The following is a 19,665-nucleotide window of genomic DNA, read 5'->3' as shown; positions in this document are numbered from 1 at the left end:
CCTCCTAAAATGACCCCATTTCGGATACTGCACCCACCAGGGAAGAGGGTGTAATGGGCGTTCTTACGTTCTTATCCCACAGGTGTCTCACTGATTTCTTTACTGCTCGTTTGTGTGTAAATAATATTACATTTGCTCAGAGCCGCAGCGAGGGGTTCAGCCAGGGGTGGACACACCGCCGATGCACCCGGGCCCAGAGGTGAAGGGGGGCCCATGCAGGAAGGGGCTTAGTGCTCAGGCAGTAGACCACGCATCTGCTATGGAGCCCCTTGACTGAGGGCTGATGCTGCTTAACCCTGTCCACTCCCACCCGTAATGATTTTTAATACCCTGGGCAGAGTGAGGCCATTGAAAAAGGGGGTATGTCATGCAGGAGAGAGGCCGCTGGCCAATGAACTCTTCCCCATCAGACTGATAAGAGCGCTCATTGGCTGCTGTGTCTGTCCTCCTGCAGGGTCTCACAGTGGGTCTTCTGCCTCCTGCTGTTCCTTTCCCAGTAGAATTTCCTCTAAGAGTAGGGGGTTGGGGAGGAGAGTCCAAAGCATCTGACAGCACGCAGGGGCAGGAAGCTGAAATCAGTCCTGTCTGAGCTGTGTTCCTTCCTCCACAGTGGGTTCCGCAGCCCTCTCCAGAAGACAGCAATATCATATAAGATTAGTATATGAGTGTATGTATATGTCTGCAGGGCTGGCACCAGGAATTTCAGGCCCCATACTGGCAAAAACTTTTTAGGCACCCTGGAGACCCGCCCAGGCTCCACCTCCACTCCTCGAACCTTCCACAGTCACACCGCCCACTCTTGGAAAAACTCCACTTCTGCACCACATCCTTATCAATCACACATTAAGGGTATGTGCCCACGCTCAGGAGGTGCCTGCGGCCCCAAAGCTGCGGGATAGACGTGCGGCTTCTGCCCTCATTTTATGCAATTGAGTGGTGCAATTTTTTTTTTTTTGTATATGTGGAGTTTCCTCATAGAAGTTAGACTGTGGAGAAAGTCCACATGTAGACCTGCAAGAGAAATTGACATGATGCGGGTCTGAAAGATGCGACGCATGCCAGTTTTCGTGGGTGATCCATAGGTCCACAGAGTTGCATAGTGGACATGGGATTTCTAGAAATCCTATACACTATGCTGTAACACCTGCCGCTGCAGGTTTGTTGCTGCATAAGCTGCAGTGTCAAACCCACAGCGGCTCCTGACCATGTGCACATACCCTGACAGTTCCCATAGAACACCAGATCACATACTGTGCCTTATGAAAGTATTTGGCCCCCTTGAACTTTTCTACCTTTTGCCACATTTCTGGCTTCAAACATAAAGATATAAAATTCTAATTTTTTCAGAAGAATCAACAAAAAGTGGGACGAAATTTATTGGATATTTTAAACTTTTTAAAAAATTAAAAAAGTGGGGTGTGCAATATTATTCGGCCCCTTTACTTTCAGAGCAGCAAACTCACTCCAGAAGTTCAGTGAGGATCTCTGAATGATCCAATGCTGTCCTAAATGACTGGTAATGATAAATAGAATCCACCTTGTGTAATCAAGTCTCCGTATAAATGCACCTGCTCTGTGATAGTCTCAGGGTTCTGTTTCAAGTGCAGAGAGCATCATGAAGACCAAGGAACACACCAGGCAGGTCCGAGATACTGTTGTGGCGAAGTTTAAAGCCGGATTTGGATACAAAAAGATTTCCCAAGTTTTAAACATCTCAAGGAGCACTGTGCAAGCGATCATATTGAAATGGAAGGAGTATCAGACCACTGCAAATCTACCAAGACCCGGCCGTCCCTCTAAACTTTCATCTCGAACAAGGAGAAGACTGATCAGAGATGCAGCCAAAAGGCCCATGATCACTCTGGATGAACAGCAGAGATCTACAGCTGAGGTGGGAGAGTCTGTCCATAGGATAACAATCAGTCGTACACTGCACAAATCTGGCCTTTATGGAAGAGTGGCAAAAAGAAAGCCATTTCTCAAAGATATCCATAAAAAGTCTCGTTTGAAGTTTGCCACAAGCCACCTGAGAGACACACCAAACATGTGGAATAAGGTGCTCTGGTCAGATGAAACCAAAATCAAACTTTTTGGCCACAATGCAAAACGATATGTTTGGCGTAAAAGCAACACAGCTCATCACCTTCAAAACACCATCCTCACTGTCAGCATCATGGTTTGGGCCTGCTTTTCTTCAGCACGGACAGGGAAGATGGTTAAAATTGATGGGAAGATGGACGGAGCCAAATACAGGACCATTCTGGAAGAAAACCTGTTGGAGTCTGCAAAAGACCTGAGACTGGGAAGGAGATTTATCTTCCAACAAGACAATGATCCCAAACATAAAGCAAAATCTACAATGGAATGGTTCAAAAATAAACGTATCCAGGTGTTAGAATGGCCAAGTCAAAGTCCAGACCTGAATCCAATCGAGAATCTGTGGAAAGAGATGAAAACTGCTGTTCATAAACGCCCTCCATTCAACCTCAATGAGCTCGAGCTGATTTGCAAAGAAGAATGGGCAAGAATTTCAGCCTCTCGATGTTCAAAACTGATAGAGACATACCCCAGGTGACTTGCAGCTGTAATCGCAGCAAAAGGTGGAGCTACAAAGTATTAACTCAAAGGAGCTGAATAATATTGCACGCCACACTTTTCAGTTTTTAATTTTTTTAAAAAGTTTAAAATATCCAATAAATTTCGTTCGACTTCACGATTGTGTCCCACTTGTTGGTTCTTTCCCCAAAAATTAGAATTTTATATCTTTATGTTTGAAGCCAGAAATGTGGCAAAAGGTAGAAAAGTTCAAGGGGGGCAAATACTTTCACAAGGCACTGTACATAGCAGCAGCTTTTGTTTTGGCCAAAGATTTTGTAAGCTGCTGCCACGACAAGGTAGACTCTTCTGGCAGGGCCCTACTCTACTCTAACCTATTAAACATTTCTTAAAATATCCAGTACTCTATTTAGGTATATTTTTCTTTATTTTTCTTTAAGGGAATGTGTCACATACATTTTTTCAATTAATATCACATACAAAGGGACAAAAACCGTCACACCGTGACCGGACGACATATAACCACCACATAGTGACCGAACACCACATACAAGGAACAAATACCACCACACCATGACCAGACCACATATTACTACATACAAGTAATACTATATACAAGGAACACAGAATTAAAGCTCATACTCTTGTTCATGCATATTTGTATCCCACCCTGTATATAAACTGTCTATTGCAGGAAATTTGTGTGAAAACCACCGATGTTAGGAAATACACCCACATCTGATCTGGTGCAAAGCATAATATCCTGGCAAAGGATCATAGAGCCGCAGATATACCGAGCATTATCAATCATATCAACGGGAGGCAAATAGATGCATCATTGTAAAACAGACGAAAACAAGTATGTACAAAACACTGCTGAGATTACTGTAGAACATTGCAATGGTGAATCAGATTAGATGGAGCGTACAAATCCATGCTATCCAGGAGTTGGATGTATAACAGAGCAATTGCAATGGGATACGTCAAAATAGAGTCTGATGCAAAACTTGATCGTGAGGCTATAGGTATAGCATTTCTTTCTGTATCAATGAAAAACAGATTGTCATGGAAATATTGAAAATCTTTTCTTCTCCCCTGTCATAGATATTAAGAAGTCTCTCTCCCAGACTCCTCTTCCCTCCTCCCCTATAGTAATTGTCCACGGTAGAAGAGCTGACACTTTGGCCAGTTGCCTCTATGCAAATCAACACACACATGAGAAGGGCCTTGTAAGCAAATGCTGGCCCAAAAGGTGCTACCAAACCCAATTAACACAGGCTTGTGATAGATTTACAGCTAACTGAGAAGGTTATATTCCCAGTGCTTCAAAGAGAATGTAACAAAGGCCTGCAGACGGCCCAAAGCCAATATGGAATAACTAAAGTTCCATATGTCCGATAATAATGGGGCCTATATTTTGGATGGCAGGGTCAGCTAAGGAATAATATGGATATTTTCCCGTCTCTGTAAGCCTCTCTGGGGAGCTGTGCTGCAAAAGTAACAAAATAGACGGCAGCTATACCGTGTGTGGTCTCTGGGGAAAGGTAAAATCATAACAGAACATATGGAGTCACTTTTGGGCCTCTACGATCAACCCACAATAAGTTATCGCAAAAAAACAGATATCTAATAAAAATATAGAGGCTATAATGTCACTGGTGATCCCTGTATTACCTGTACACTGACAGTATATACAGAGCTCCTGTGTATAATGTCACTGGTGATCCCTGTATTACCTGTAAACTGACACTATATACAGAGCTCCTGTGTATAATGTCACTGGTGATCCCTGTATTACCTTTACACTGACACTATATACAGAGCTCCTGTGTATAATGTCACCGGTGATCCCTGTATTATCTGTACTCTGACACTATATACAGAGCTCCTGTGTATAATGTCACTGGAGATCACTATATTACCTGTACACTGACACTATATGTACAGAGCTCCTGTGTATAATGTCACTGGTGATCCCTGTATTACCTGTACACTGACACTATACACTGTATACTATGTAAAGAGCTCCTGTGTATAATGGCACTTATGGTAATATTAGTATTGTTTTTTTTTATCAATGATCAGTATTGTAGTATTTGGTCACTATGTGGTGGTAATATGTGGTCTGGTAATGTTGTGGCGATATTTGTCCCTTGTACATGGTATTATTCGGTGACTATGAGGTGGTAATATATACTCCAGTCATGGTGTGGCGATATTTGTTCTTTTTATGTGGTATTATTGGGTCACTATTTTGTGGTAATATGTCCTCCGGCCATGGTTTGGTGGTATTTGCTCCTTGTATGTAGTATTATTCGGTCACTATGGGGTGGTAATATGTGGTCTAGTCATGGTGTGGTGGTATTCTTTGTATGTGGTAATATTTGGCCACTATGTGGTCCGGCCATAGTGTGAAGGTATTTGTCCCTTGTATGTATTATTATTGGTCATTTTAAAAAACGTGACACATTCCCTTAAAGAAAAATAACTAAAAATATACCTAAAAAGAGTACAGGATATTTCAAGAAATGTTTAATAGGCTAGAGTAGAGCAGGGTCCGGCCAGAAGAGTCCACCTTGTCATGTTGTTGGCTTACAAAATCTTTTGACCAAAACAAAAGCTGCTGGCTATGTACAGAGAGGTCCATATATATTTGGACAGAGACAATATTTTTCTAATTTTGGCTGCTTTCAGACCAGCAGCATGTCAATTTGACTTGTGGGTCCACATGTGGACTTTCTCCACAGACTTTACCTTTATGAGGAAAGTCTGCAATGTACAAAAAAAAATAATTGTGCCACTCATTTGCATAAAATGAGGGCAGAAGTCATGCGGCTATCCCGCAGGCGGCTCCTGACCGTGGGCACATACCCTTAATGTGTGATTGGTGAGGATGTGGTGCAGAAGTGGAGTTTTTCCAACAGTGGGTGGTGTGACTGTGGAAGGTTCGAGGAGTGAAGGTGGAGCTGGGGTGGAGTCTCAGGGGGCCAGAAAATTTTGCCAGTATGGGACCTGAAATTCCTGGTGGCAGCCCTGCACACATATACATACACTCATATACTAATGTTTTATGCTATTGGGGTCTTCTGGAGAGGGCTGCAGAACGCACTGTGGAGGGTACACAGACAGGACTGATTGCCCCAGCGTGTGGTCCGATGCTGTGGACTCTCTTCCCCCTCCCTCTACTTTTTGAGGAAATGCTTCTGGGAAAGGAACAGCAGGAGGCAGAAGACCCATTGCAAGTCCCTGCAGGAGGACAGACACAGCAGTCAATGAGCGCTCTCATCAGTCTGATGGGGAAGCGTTCATTGGCCACCGGCCTCTCTCCTGCATGACATGCCCCCTTTTTCAATGCCCTCACTCTGCCCAGGGTATCAAAAATCATGACGGGTGGGAGTGGACGGGGATAAGCAGCATCAGCCCTCAGTCAAGGGGCCCCATAGCAGCTGCGTGGTCTACTGCCTGAGCACTACGCCCCTTCCTGCATGGGCCCCCCTTCACCTCTGGGCCCGGGTGCATCGGTGGTGTGTCCACCCCTGGCGGAACCCCTCACTGCGGCTCTGAGCAAATGTAATATTATTTACACACAAACGAGAGGTAAAGAAATCAGTGAGACACCTGTGGGATAAAAACGTAAGAACGCCCATTACACCCTCAGATGACTTCCCTTGTGGGTGCAGTGTCCGAAATGGGGTCACTTTAGGGGGTTGTATGTTCTTCACACCTCGAGGGCTTTGCTATTGGCCCTCACAAGTGAGGACTGACAAACACACACGGCTCTGCTCCGTACACCTCGTACACATGCGGTTCCGCTCCATACACCTCATACACACGTGGCTCTGCTCCGTACACCTCGTACACGCGTGGCTCTGCTCCGTACACCTCGTACACGCGCGGCTCTGCTCCGTACACCTCGTACACGCGCGGCTCCGCTCCTTACACCTCGTACACGCGCGGCTCTGCTCCGTACACCTCGTACACGCACGGCTCCGCTCCGTACACCTCGTACACGCGGCTCCGCTCCGTACACCTCGTAACACACGTGGCTCCCGCTCCGTACACCTCGTACACGCGCGGCTCCGCTCCGTACACCTCGTATACGCGCGGCTCCGCTCCGCACACCTCGTACACGCGCGGCTCTGCTCCGTACAGCTCGTACACGCGCGGCTCTGCTCCGTACAGCTCGTACACGTGCGGCTCTGCTCCGTACAGCTCGTACACGTGCGGCTCTGCTCTGTACACCTCATACACGCGCGGCTCTGCTCCGTACACCTCGTACACGCGCGGCTCTGCTCCGTACACCTCGTACACGCGCGGCTCTGCTCCGTACACCTCGTACACACGTGGCTCTGCTCCGTACACCTCGTACACACGCGGCTCCGCTCCGTACGCCTCGTACAAATGGGGCTCCGCTCCGTACACCTCGTACATACGCGGCTCCGCACACCTCGTACACATGAGGCTCCGCACACCTCGTACACACGCGGTTCCGCTCCACACACCTCGTACACGCGCGGCTCCGCTCCATACACCTCGTACACGCGTGGCTCCGCTCCGTACACGCGCGGCTCCGCTCCGTACACCTCGTACACATGCGGCTCCGCTCCGTACACCTCGTACACACGCGGCTCCGCTCTTTACACCTCGTACACGCGCGGCACCGCTCCGTACACCTCGTACACACGGCTCCGCTCCGTGCGCCTCGTACAGACGGCTCTGCTCCGTACGCCTCGTACACACGCGGCTCTGCTCCGTACGCCTCGTACACACGTGGCTCCGCTCCGTACACCTCGTACACGCGCGGCTCTGCTCCGTACACCTCGTACACGCGCGGCTCTGCTCCGTACACCTCGTACATGCGCGGCTCCGCTCCGTACACCTCGTACACACGCGGCTCCGCTCCGTACACCTCGTACACACGCGGCTCCGCTCCGTACACCTCGTACACACGCGGCTCCGCTCCGTACACCTCGTACACACGCGGCTCCGCTCCGTACACCTCGTACACACGCGGCTCCGCTCCGTACACCTCGTACACACGCGGCTCCGCTCCGTACACCTCGTACACACGCGGCTCTGCTCCGTACACCTCGTACACACGCGGCTCTGCTCCGTACACCTCGTACACAAGCGGCTCTGCTACATCCACACAACCAGCACAGCAGAGTCCTGCATCCACTGAGGCCCCTGATCATGTGACCCCTGACTCCTCCCCTCCTGTGACCTCATCACAGGTCCTGTGCGCACAGAACAGCCATATATGTGGTGGCGGCTCTGCAGGTGGAGGTATGTGGAGACCCATTACTGGGCGCAGGGGGCATTAACCCCTTCAGCACGGAGACTCTTTTGGGGTCTTGTGTTGCCCCTTTATAAGAATCATAAGGTTTTTGTTCTGTTTCCTGTAATAGATACATACGACCCAACTATGGAGACAGGAAGGGAGGAAACGTATTGTTCTCATAGTACAGGACCCCTTTACTGCCCCACAGTGTAATGCCCCCATTATGCCCCTTATGCAGGATGTATGATGCCCCCCACACAGTGTAATGCCCCCATTATGCCCCTTATGCAGGATGTATGATGCCCCACAGTGTAATGCCCCCATTATGCCCCTTATGCAGGATGTATGATGCCCCCACACAGTGTAATGCCCCCATTATGCCCCTTATGCAGGATGTATGATGCCCCCACACAGTGTAATGCCCCCATTATGCCCCTTATGCAGTATGTATGATGCCCCACACAGTGTAATGCCCCCATTATGCCCCTTATGCAGTATGTATGATGCCCCACACAGTGTAATGCCCCCATTATGCCCCTTATGCAGAATGTATGATGCCCCACACAGTGTAATGCTGCCATTATGCCCCTTATGCAGTATGTATGATGCCCCCACACAGTGTAATGCCCCTTATGCAGTATGTATGATGCCCCCACACAGTGTAATGCCCCTTATGCCGAATGAATGATGCCCCCACACAGTGTAATGCCCCCATTATGCCCCTTATGCAGGATGTATGATGCTCCACACAGTGTAATGCCCTCATTATGTCCCTTATGCAGTATGTGTAATGCCCCCATTATGCCCCTTATGCTGTATGTATGATGCCCCCCACAGTGTAATGCCCCCATTATGCCCCTTATGCAGGATGTATGATGCCCCCACAGTGTAATGCCCCCATTATGCCCCTTATGCAGGATGTATGATGTCCCCACACAGTGTAATGCCTCCTTTATGCCCCTTATGCTGGATGTATGATGCCCCCACACAGTGTAATGCCCCCATTATGTCCATTATGCTGTATGTATGATGCCCCCCACAGTGTAATGCCCCCATTATGCCCCTTATCCAGGATGTATGATGCCCCCCACAGTGTAATGCCCCCATTATGCCCCTTATGTAGTATGTATGATGCCCCCCACAGTGTAATGCCCCCATTATGCCCCTTATACAGTATGTATGATGCCCCCACACAGTGTAATGCCCCCATTATGCCCCTTATGCAGTATGTATGATGCCCCCCACAGTGTAATGCCCCCATTATGCCCCTTATGTAGTATGTATGATGCCCCCACACAATGTAATGCCCCCATTATGCCCCTTATGCAGTATGTATGATACCCCCACACAGTGTAATGCTCCCATTATACCCCTTATGCAGAATGTATGATGCCCCCCACACAATTTAATACCCCCATTATGCCCCTTATGCAGTATGATGCCCCCCACACAGTGTAATGTCCCAATTATTCCCCTTATGCAGTGTGTATGATGCCCCCACACAGTGTAATGTCCCCATTATGCCCCATATGCAGTATGTATGATGCCCCCACACAGTGTAATGCCCCCATTATGCCCCTTAGGCAGTATTTATGATGTGTAATGTTCCCACAGTACCGCCTGAGGTTTTATAGTTGGAATAATTCCTCTGGAAAATGGTTTTCCCTTTGCCTGCTCCCCTACATGTAGACCCTCGAGCATGTATACATGCATGTAGGGGAGCAGGCCTTACTAGATATCGAGGCTTTGTACAGTAATATACCGCATGAGGATGGTATCAGAGGAGTAAGACATTTCTTGAAATCGAGGTCAATAGAGTGTAGCAGACATAATGACTTCATGGAGGATCTTCTAAAATTCGCTATTACTCATAACTTCTTTCTTTTTGACAGGAAATACTTCCACCAGCTCAGGGGTACTGCGATGGGGAGCCCCTGTGCACCATCACATGCTAAAGTATTGCTGAGCTGGTGGGAGGAAACCACAATGTTCAGGGATGATCATAAGTGGTGGCATCCATATATTGGGGTATGGTACAAATATATTTACGACATTTTTATTATCTGGTCAGGGACGAGTGAACAATCTTTTGAATTTGTCAGGGAACTCAACAGGGAACTCAACATCAATAGAGACTACCTGAGATTTACATCTGAATTTAATTATTACCAGTTGCCATTCCTGGATGTACTAATCAAGAAAGATTGCAATGGGACCCTAGGAACACTCATCTATCATAAACCTTCAAGTACTAATAAACTATTGAAGTTGGATATCCACCAACCCAACCTCATAAAAAGAGGAATACCCAAGGGACAATTTTTACTGTTGAGAGGGTACTGCTCTAATGTCACAGATTTTAATATACAGGCAATAGACCTGAACATCAGATTAAGGGAAAAAGTGTACTCGTGGTACATTTTGGATTCCACATCATCGTTTGCAGAAAAATGGGAGAGACAGACACTCCTCCATACCTATCCAAGAGACCAAGAAAAAGATAGAACAACACGAGTAAGAAAAACTTACGACAATTAGAGTGACTGTATCTTTCATATCCTCAGAAAACACTGGGATATACTTGTGGCTGACCCGGACCTGAGGGTTCTGTGGGATCTACTCCTACAATAACTTTCAGAAAGGTTCAGTCAATTAGGGACCTTTTAGTGCATAGTTTCTGTCAGGGAAATATTGAGAAAGTATTAACAAATTCTCTGTCCCTGAAACCCCTCTTCATCCCTCCCTTATCCACCATTTGTCTCCAGAGGAGAGCTGACACTCCACGCAGCTGTCGGTATGCAAATAACAGTACAAGGAGCTCAGTAGCCTATTCTACATACAAATGCATCTCCTCTTAGCACAGACCTGGGATAGGTTGACACCTTCCAGCATAGGGGCAGAGATGGAAGGAAAGAGGAAATGGCTCGTTTAGGCTCAAAAGGGGTTTAACAAAGACTGCAGGATCTTCGGAGTCAAAACGAAATATGGAATAACTAAAGTTTCATAATTCTGAAAATGAAGGGACCCATATTTTTAGTGACCGGGTCAGCTAGGGAATGATATGGATATTTTCGTGTCTCTGTAGGTTCCTCTGGGGGCTGTGGCGCAAAAGTCCCAAAATAACAAATCGCAGCTATACCGTGTGAGGTCTCTGGAGAAAGGTAAAATCATAGCGGAGAAAATTTTATCACTTTCGGGCCTCTACGATCATCCCACAATAAGTTATCACAAAAACCAGATATCTAATAAAGATATGAAGGCTGGAGACCAGCCCCCGTAATGTCATCCCAGGGGGTATGTGGGCAGGTCTTTCCCTTCAGCCGCATCTGCTGAGGTTGGTAGTATTTATTGCGGGAGTATATATTTATTATAGCAACGGATCCTGTTGAGTATCTCCCCTCCACCTACAGTACAGACCAAAAGTTTGGACACACCTTCTCATTTAAAGATTTTTCTGTATTTTCATGACTATGAAAATTGTACATTCACACTGAAGGCATCAAAACTATGAATTAACACATGTGGAATTATATACTTAACAAAAAAGTGTGAAACAACTGAAAATATGTCTTATATTCTAGGTTCTTCAAAGTAGCCACCTTTTGCTTAAGATGAACACCACACCTGAGGCCTCAGGACCTACTGCAGCCATTCTTTTTGTGGGTGGGGCGGTTGACAGGGCCCAGGAAAACTTACAGCCCGTTACTGTTGACCTTAAGAACACTGGCGCAGAATGTACCCTCATCCACCCTGAGTTCATGTTACCAGAGGAACGCATTCCTGGGAAGACCCTGACTGTCACGGGGTTTGGGGGTGTTTGACCACCCTCCCAGATCTGATATGACATGTAATGCCACTGTCAATAATGTCAATGACAAGCATAATAAAAATTTATGTTGTGTTAAAGGTAGTTCAGCCACCTCATCTTGCGGGGTGATGCTGCTGAGGATCCCCTAAATTGAGCCAGCATAAGTGCTATGTGCAAAGGGAGCAGGCATGGACACCAGGAAGCAGGTTGTCCCGTGTGAGTGACCACTGTCACGCCAGATAGTGACATGGTCAATGGTAGCTGCCCCATGACTAGCACAGCTCCAGAGGTGATGAGCAGGGAAGGGGAGAAACATGGGGATCATAATGAATATCTCCTGCAGTATTGCTAATTCCAATTCCATTGTCGGAAAATGAGACGAGAATTAGCGTTATAGAAGGTGCCATGAACTCACAAAGAGGCGACATCGGGGAGATCACATTATCTCTCACCATAGTCGTCACTCTGTAGGGATATGTGTATATGCCCCCGTACGGTCACTGTCAGCTTCACGATAACCCAATTATTATTATTCGCTGCCACCACCGTCCAGATTTGAAATATAATACAGGCCTGGTCGGACGCCTGCGTTCTAGTAGCGTATATGGCTTCGGGGGAGGGAACGATTACAGAGCAACAGAAACAGGACTATTACATTTTATATTTAATCCAAAAAGAAGGCAATGTTATGAAAAATATACAAGGATTTTACAAAGGGGACAATACAGTACAGAATATACAGTTACATAATATAAACGGGATTAAAGAAGACTTACGTGATAGACAGATCGCAGAGACAATTCTGTTTAGCTGGAGGGGGGCGCCCCACTTATTGATTTGACTGTTATCGAACAAGATCCGTTTATTATAGTCTTTATACCCCCCTGGCAATGAATACTCATCCATCCTCCTTGGATTCTTTTATGCCTAAGGGGAGACCTGCCCACACAGCACCTGGGATGACATTACGTGGGCTGGATACCAGCCTCCATATTTTTATTAGAATATCTGGCTTTTGCGATAACTTATCGTTGGTTAATCGCAGAAGCCCGGAAGTAATACCATTTTTTCCGTTATGAATTTACCTTCCTTTAGAGACCACGCATGACATAGTTGTGGTCTGTTATTTTGTTACTTTTGCACCCCAGATACCTGGAGGGGCTCACAGGTACGAAAAAATAAGCATATTGTTCCTTGGCTGACCCTGCCACTAAAAATATGGGTCCCATTATTAGCGGAGTTATGGAACTTCCAATATTCCATATTTGGTATCAGCTCCGGACATCCTGGAGTTTGTGTTAAACCTTTTTGAAGCCTAAATGAGTTTTTCTTCAATCTCTGCCCCTGCTGGAAGGTGTCAGTCTATCCCAGGTTTGTGCTAAGGGGAGATGCATTCGTATGTTAAGTGGGTCAGTAGCACCTTTTGTGCTGCATTTGTCTACAAGTGACTTCTGCTGTGTGTGTTAAATTGCATGGAAACAGTTGGTTTGGTCCAAATGGTGGATAAGGGAGGGGTGAGAGGGAAAAGAGGTTTGGGAGACATTGTTAATATTTTCTCAATATTTCCCTTACAGTGAGTCTATGAGAAATGTATTCAGCTGCAGACTCTGAGGAAGAAACTGCTTGTTGTCTGTGGCCTAAAATATAAAGGTTTTATTACTAGATGTAAAGAAAAAACTAAATACTGTCAAATAATAAATCTCCTTATATGTTTCCCCTCGTTATCTCCAATAGTTGTATTATTACACAGGATTTTTATGATGTTCCATCGGCTTATTTTCTTCTCATTCAGGTCTCTACAATACCGAATCCTCTCAGTGAAGATCTTCTATATAACAAAATTTTCCTGATTTACCCATCAAAGATGGATATGGACAGGGACAAGATGGAGATGGTGGAGAGGATATTACACCTCACCCTAGAGATCCTCTTTCGGCTTACTGGAGAGGTGAGAGATTCTGATGACATCGCGTTTAATTATTCTTATATATGGGAATAACAGATGGACAGAACTGGAGAGGTGAGGACTCTGGAAATGTCTGGAGTGAGATTTATTAATGTGTCTCTCCATAACCAGAGATTAATCACGGGGCCTCCACCTCACCCCCTGATACATGAGGACATCAATGACCAGATCCTAGAACTCGCCTACAAGATGATTGAGCTTCTGACTGGAGAGGTGACATTGCTGGGACATTATACAGTAACACTATGAAGGGATCGGGGGGATGACTGTATCATTGTATTTGTCAGGTTCATATAAGGTGTCAGGATTTCGCTGTATATTTCTCCATGGAGGAGTGGGAGTATTTAGAAGGACACAAAGATCTGTACAGGAACATCTTGTTGGAGGTTCCCCAGTCCCTCACATCACCAGGTAATAGACAGGACTAAATACACATGGCCTATAATTATCTGTATGTAAAGAATGAATTCAGCCCCTGTATGTGTTTCCTCCAGATCTATCCAGTAAGAGGACAACACCAGAGAGATGTCCCCGTCATCTTCGTCTACAGGACTATAAACAAGAAGATCCCAATGTTCCTCAGGTAGATACAGATAACATGTCATGAGATTTCCCCTATGATGTGTAGACGGCTGTAAAGGTTTTTTGTTCAGTCTTGTTTTATCCACCAGTATTATGATTTATATTTGTGTAGTGAGAACGGTGGAGATGGCAGGATTAGAGCTGATCATAGATGTGACTTCTCCATCTGTCTTTGACTTTTATAATATTTATTTAAGGGTGAAAATCTGACCCATATTAATACTACAGAGACGTATGTGAGGGGTGATGAGCGGTGTAAAGAGGAGATTCCTACATATGACTACCCAGGTGAGTAGTAACCACTAAATGCAGAGAAGTCACAGATTCTTCTCTGTCACCGGCTGTGGCTGCTTTATCAGTGGTGTAGTCCGGCCGTGTCACAATCGTGTGATCACCATTTTGCCGCTAGACCACAACATTCTCCTCAGTCCGAAAATATTCAATTTACTTTGGGAAATTGTGAAAGCCCTTTTCTACACAACTTACTACCTGGAAGATCCACCTACCCCCTGGGATTAGGAGATGCTTTTACTTGCTCAGATCTGTAAACTACAAAGCCAAATGACAGCGTACGTAGAATGTGTTGACAAATTAAAAAATCACTTGAAGAAAAATATTATGATGGGTCTGTAAGAGAAAGCGGAGGGTAATGATGCTGTTGGCTTCCTAGATCCCCGATATCTTATTGGATGAATCTACCTTCTCTGCCTTCTGTGCTGCTAAATGTGCTCTTTTGGTCCCTACAAGACCAGGTCCAGTCTTTCTGACCAAACTTCGCTTTTATGATCGACAACATTAAATGTCCAGTGAGGGCCAAGTGTGAATTTCTTTTAACATATCAAGAGTTTCCCTTTATCCTGACTTTTCAATATCTTTTAAAACCAATTAACTTCAAAAAGGATTGCATTAAACTATACAAAAAACATTACACCTGTGCCATAAATTACATTATGTTTTCAATCCTAAGGAATTCAGATTACTGCACAATCTCTTTTGAAATGGGGGCGCTAATACTTTCTCTACTCTTTTGGTCAGAACTCATAGTTGCTCCAATGGTCCACCATAAATGAGTGTGACTCCAGTTTAGTGTTGGATTTCTCCCCTCATACATACGTTGTTGTTGGGGATGTTACATGTTTTTATATTCTTTCTTTTTTCACAAGTTCATTCTGTATGATAGGTTCACTGTGGTGGGATCGGCCGGCCTCACTTATGTGACTCTGTAACTCCCTGATAGTCTTTCAGAAAGATCTCCATTACCTCCTCCAAATGCCCGAGATCAAAATTTAAGACACCTCATCTCTGCAGTATTATAAAAAGTTCTCTTTAAATGTCTAATATTTCTTCTTGAAACTCATCAGAAAGAAAATATTGTCCCTTACGATAGTTTAGATTCCCAAGAGCCACCGAGCCCCATACTCTAATTACCCCAGAGAGGTTTCACCACTAGTTACTCATTTTTCTCTGATGAAGACTGTTGAGTTTGATCATTTCAGTAGATGTGTTATTGTCTATACTCACTGTTTTTGACTTCAGTAATCCTCTGATTTAACCCCTTCCTGCAGCCAGTTTTGTGTTTCTAATCAGGCCCATTTTTCAAATCACTTTATATGGTGATAACTTTGAAATTCTTCACAAAGGATAATAGGTAACAAATGGACCTTACAAATTATTTTCCAACTTCTTTTGAATCTGACAATCCCCTATATACGGTTGTACACTACTGTCTGGGCACATGGCAGGTTAAGAAGGGAAGGAGCGCCATTTAGCTATTCTAATGCAGATCTTGCTGTTTGCAGACACAATGTATTGGGGGCACTGTTTATGGTCACCTGAAAGCTCAAAAGATGGCCACCACAAACAGGCTTGCCTTATCTACCCCGTTTCTAGATTTAAAAAATTACTTTGCTCATCACCCTTTAACCCCTCTACATGGATCTGGACTTACACAGAGACCCCTAGGCTTGGGCCACGGTGTTACCTGCTGTTCTGTGGAGTGAGATGGGAAGAAGAATAGTCAGGTAGCCGGGTCAGAACCAGGAGGGCAGAGAAAATACAAAATCAGAAGACACAAAAGTAGTCAGTAAACGGGCCGGGGTCACAACAGGAAACAAATACACAAGCCGGGAGCTGAGCACAGAGGACTGAACCAGAGGAGGACAAGGCTGTATCTGGCAGCTTCCGGCAATATGCTTCCAGCTTTAGTAGGGTGCGGTGCTTTCCAAATGGCTGAAGCAGGGAGCAGATTACTCCAACTGGACAGCACACACACCCATACTGCCAGACTGGATGGTACTACAGGTCCCAGGCACCCTAATCTTAGTGGCTGGACAGAGCCTGTGCCTCGCAGAGCTTCTGGTTCTGACGTCTCTTCCATCACCAGTGCCGCCTGCAGAATGAATAAGGAGGCGCCTGGTGACAGAAGCAGACGTTACACAAGTCGAAGCAGGAGGAGAAGTAGACGTCCCAGAGGAGATGGGACACACCTTTTGCAGAAACCCTAATATAACAAAATGGCAGAAAACCAGAGCAGAATTGTAAATATTCCTCTATTTTTTAGATTTGTGTCTAATAAAATTGATTTTTAAGCTTGAGCATATATCTCTTCATTTCCCTGGATTAGCATGTAGCCCAGGGATGTGTTTGTTTAGACATTTTAAGTAGAAATGTTCAAAAATATAAATTTCAAGGATATTTTATTCTAAATTAATAATTGTTTTTTTTCTTGGCAGATGACTCTACCAAAAGATCAGATGGACAGGAGATTTTTAAATCTGACGATCTTGAGATCCCACAGGATACAATTGAAGTGAATGTCATTACTCCAGATATACCATCATCCCTTCACAGCAAACATCAATCATCTGATCCTATGAAACAGGTCCTATCTTCTGATTCATTACCGACTACTAAGGAAAATCAAAATAAAATAAGCATTAAAAAACGAACTGCTCCTAAAGCAAAGAAATCATTTTCACGTTCAGAAAATGGAAATAGTTTTACCCTCGAAAAGTCTATTCTTAAACATCAAAAAATACACACAGCGGACAACAGATTTTTTTGTTCCAAATGTGGAAAATATTTTAACCAGAAATCAGTTTTTGTTGATCACCAGAGAACCCACACAGGGGAGAAGCCTTTTTCATGTTCAGAATGTGGGAAATGTTTTAACCGGAAATGCCATCTTGATAACCACCAGAGAACCCACACAGGGGAGAAGCCCTTTTCCTGTTCCGAATGTGGGAAATGTTTTAACCAGAAATCAGGTTTGATTAACCACCAGAGAACCCACACAGGGGAGAAGCCCTTTTCCTGTTCAGAATGTGGGAAATGTTTTAACCAAAAATCAGTTTTGGTTACGCACCAGAGAACCCACACAGGGGAGAAGCCCTTTTCATGTTCAGAATGTGGGAAATGTTTTAACCATAAATCAGCTTTGGTTAAGCACCAGAGAACCCACACAGGGGAGAAGCCTTTTTCATGTTCAGATTGTGGGAAATGTTTTAACCAGACATCCAATTTGATTAGGCACCAGAGAACCCACACGGGGGAGAAGCCTTTTTTCTAATCTTTTTTTTTAATCCAATATATTTTTATTGAGATTTTCTTACTTATTTTTTTTCACAAAACAAGAAACCAGTACATACAATAATAAAATAACATACCATAGGAATCACATATATGCATCTCTCCTGTATATCCTTTCAGCTTGCCCATTACCGTCTCATAACTTGCAGTTACTATAATCCTACAATTAACATTCCACATTCTTGAAATATTTTATATAACCATAATATTGTAATAAATATTATAATCCTATACACATATAGGTGTGCTATATTACCCATACCACATGTTAAGGAATTCCAATACACATTACAATGTGCCAATACCCCCCTCCCCTATAAGTCAAATTGTCTCTCCAACAATATCCCCCTTGCTGGCATTCCAGGTGTATCCAACCATAAACCCCATATTTTCTCAAATTTATTCATTGAGTTTTGTTTTTTATATACCCCTTTTTCTAATCTGATAATGTTTTTATCCTATTTTTTAGTTCACTAATTTCTGGAGGTGAGGGGTTAATCCATTTGGATGCAATATGTTTCCTAGCTTGAAATAAAATATGTGAAATCCCTATTGAAATTGGGTCAAATTCCATATCATCCTCTAATATACCTAATAGGCATTTTTTTGGGTCTGGTTGAATATCTATTTTATACACCCTCTTTATAATAGACAGAACTCCTTTCCAGTATTTACCTAACTCCCGGCATTCCCATAGCGGATGTAATAGGCCCGCAGCATCCATGTTACATCCTGGACATTCAGCAGCAGTCCGGTATCCTATGTTACATAGGAATCTAGGCGTCTTGTATTTCCTGTGTATTAATATGATCTGGGGAAATCTCTGCCCCTCATGTAAAGATAATTGGGGAACCAGTTCTAATACCTCTCTCCATTGATCCTCAGAAATTGGACCTATATCTCCATCCATTTTTGTCTAGCTGGAGAAGGAAATATTTTTAAATAATTATCTAGAAGGATTCAGTAAATATCAGAAATACGACCCTTAGTATTTCCCTTCTCTAATACCAACTTAACAAAAGTATTATTTTCTACCCAAAAGGGCGTCCATCTTGATTGTGCATTAAATTAATGCCAAAACTGTAGAGATTTATACAAATTCCCCCTTTAATTGATCAAAGGACTTAAGTTTCCCTTCAGATAATATGTTTTATATCGTATATATTCCTTTATCCTCCCAACTCCGGAATCCCTCTAATTTATAGCCCTCTGCATATTTATTATTAAACCATATAGGTGTAGATTCATTGCAGTCTCCTATTTCCATTATATCTTTACCCCTATCCCAGACCTTGTAGAGTAGAGCAAGTGTAGGGTATAGTGATTTCTTGTGTGCGAGGTCATTCAGTTCCACTATATGAATAGGAATATTCCACCGTGTCCTGAGGTAATTAACCCCTTAATACTATTTGGGTTTGCAGCGCTATGCCACCCACCCAAATGTTCCAATTGCACTGCAATATAATATATTAGTGTTAAAAAAACAACCACAAATACTACCGCGCTAAGTACGCTCAGAGTGTGGCTCTGACTAGATGGATGTAGATAAATACAAAAAAAGGAAAATGAAAATGCAACCCAAATGGATATCTTGCTTCTAACTCTATCCTCAGTGAGGATACACACAGATCCTAGCTATAATCAACAATAGCTCTATGAGAAAGAAACAGAGAAGGAAAAGTGGCAGCACTTACTCTGAGAAGTGTGAGCTGCTTCCATAGAAAGGTGTATTGATTAGCCAGGCTTTGCAGGATCACCTCCATCAGCTGTTGGTTGTGGTGTGGAAGTCCTCAGCCTGCCAGACCGAGCACAGTGGTTCAGCAGTTGATGTGCGCTGTTACCATACGTCCTGCTGGGTCTGTACTGATGAGCCGGCGGGGTAAA

At 44.4% G+C, this 19,665-nt stretch overlaps 1 protein-coding gene across 3 annotated transcripts; it reads left to right on the top strand.

The window, feature by feature from the left end:
* The first annotated feature begins 7,755 nt into the window (after positions 1-7,755).
* Positions 7,756-19,291, top strand: LOC141192461 (uncharacterized). Of its 3 annotated transcripts, XM_073661994.1 has the most exons (7): positions 7,756-7,842; positions 13,438-13,593; positions 13,723-13,824; positions 13,899-14,022; positions 14,106-14,194; positions 14,391-14,481; positions 16,926-18,230. In XM_073661994.1, the coding sequence occupies exons 2-7, from the start codon at positions 13,510-13,512 to the stop codon at positions 17,759-17,761; spliced, it is 1,326 nt and encodes a 441-aa protein (XP_073518095.1). In that variant the 5' UTR covers positions 7,756-7,842; positions 13,438-13,509; the 3' UTR covers positions 17,762-18,230. The 3 variants fall into 3 exon arrangements, with proteins under 3 accessions (XP_073518095.1, XP_073518096.1, XP_073518097.1); XM_073661995.1 differs by lacking the exon at positions 13,723-13,824 and having other exon boundaries at positions 16,926-19,291; XM_073661996.1 differs by lacking the exons at positions 7,756-7,842; positions 13,438-13,593 and having other exon boundaries at positions 13,910-14,022; positions 16,926-19,291.
* The last annotated feature ends 374 nt before the right edge of the window (positions 19,292-19,665 follow it).

The sequence above is a fragment of the Phyllobates terribilis genome, unplaced genomic scaffold (assembly GCF_046119375.1).
Source record: "Phyllobates terribilis strain yellow unplaced genomic scaffold, ASM4611937v1 Scaffold_61__1_contigs__length_8056638, whole genome shotgun sequence".
NCBI classification, from domain to species: domain Eukaryota; kingdom Metazoa; phylum Chordata; class Amphibia; order Anura; family Dendrobatidae; genus Phyllobates; species Phyllobates terribilis.
The sequence above is the reverse complement of the archived record's forward strand: the minus strand, read 5'-3'. Positions and strand labels throughout refer to the sequence as shown.

Bases quoted from the DNA above. Each gene is read 5' to 3' on its own strand.
- LOC141192461 (XM_073661994.1), top strand. From the start codon at position 13,510: ATGGATATGGACAGGGACAAGATGGAGATGGTGGAGAGGATATTACAC. The intron at 14,195-14,390 runs GTAGATACAGAT...TATTTATTTAAG, and splicing joins AAGATCCCAATGTTCCTCAG to GGTGAAAATCTGACCCATAT. The intron at 14,482-16,925 runs GTGAGTAGTAAC...TTTTCTTGGCAG, and splicing joins TCCTACATATGACTACCCAG to ATGACTCTACCAAAAGATCA.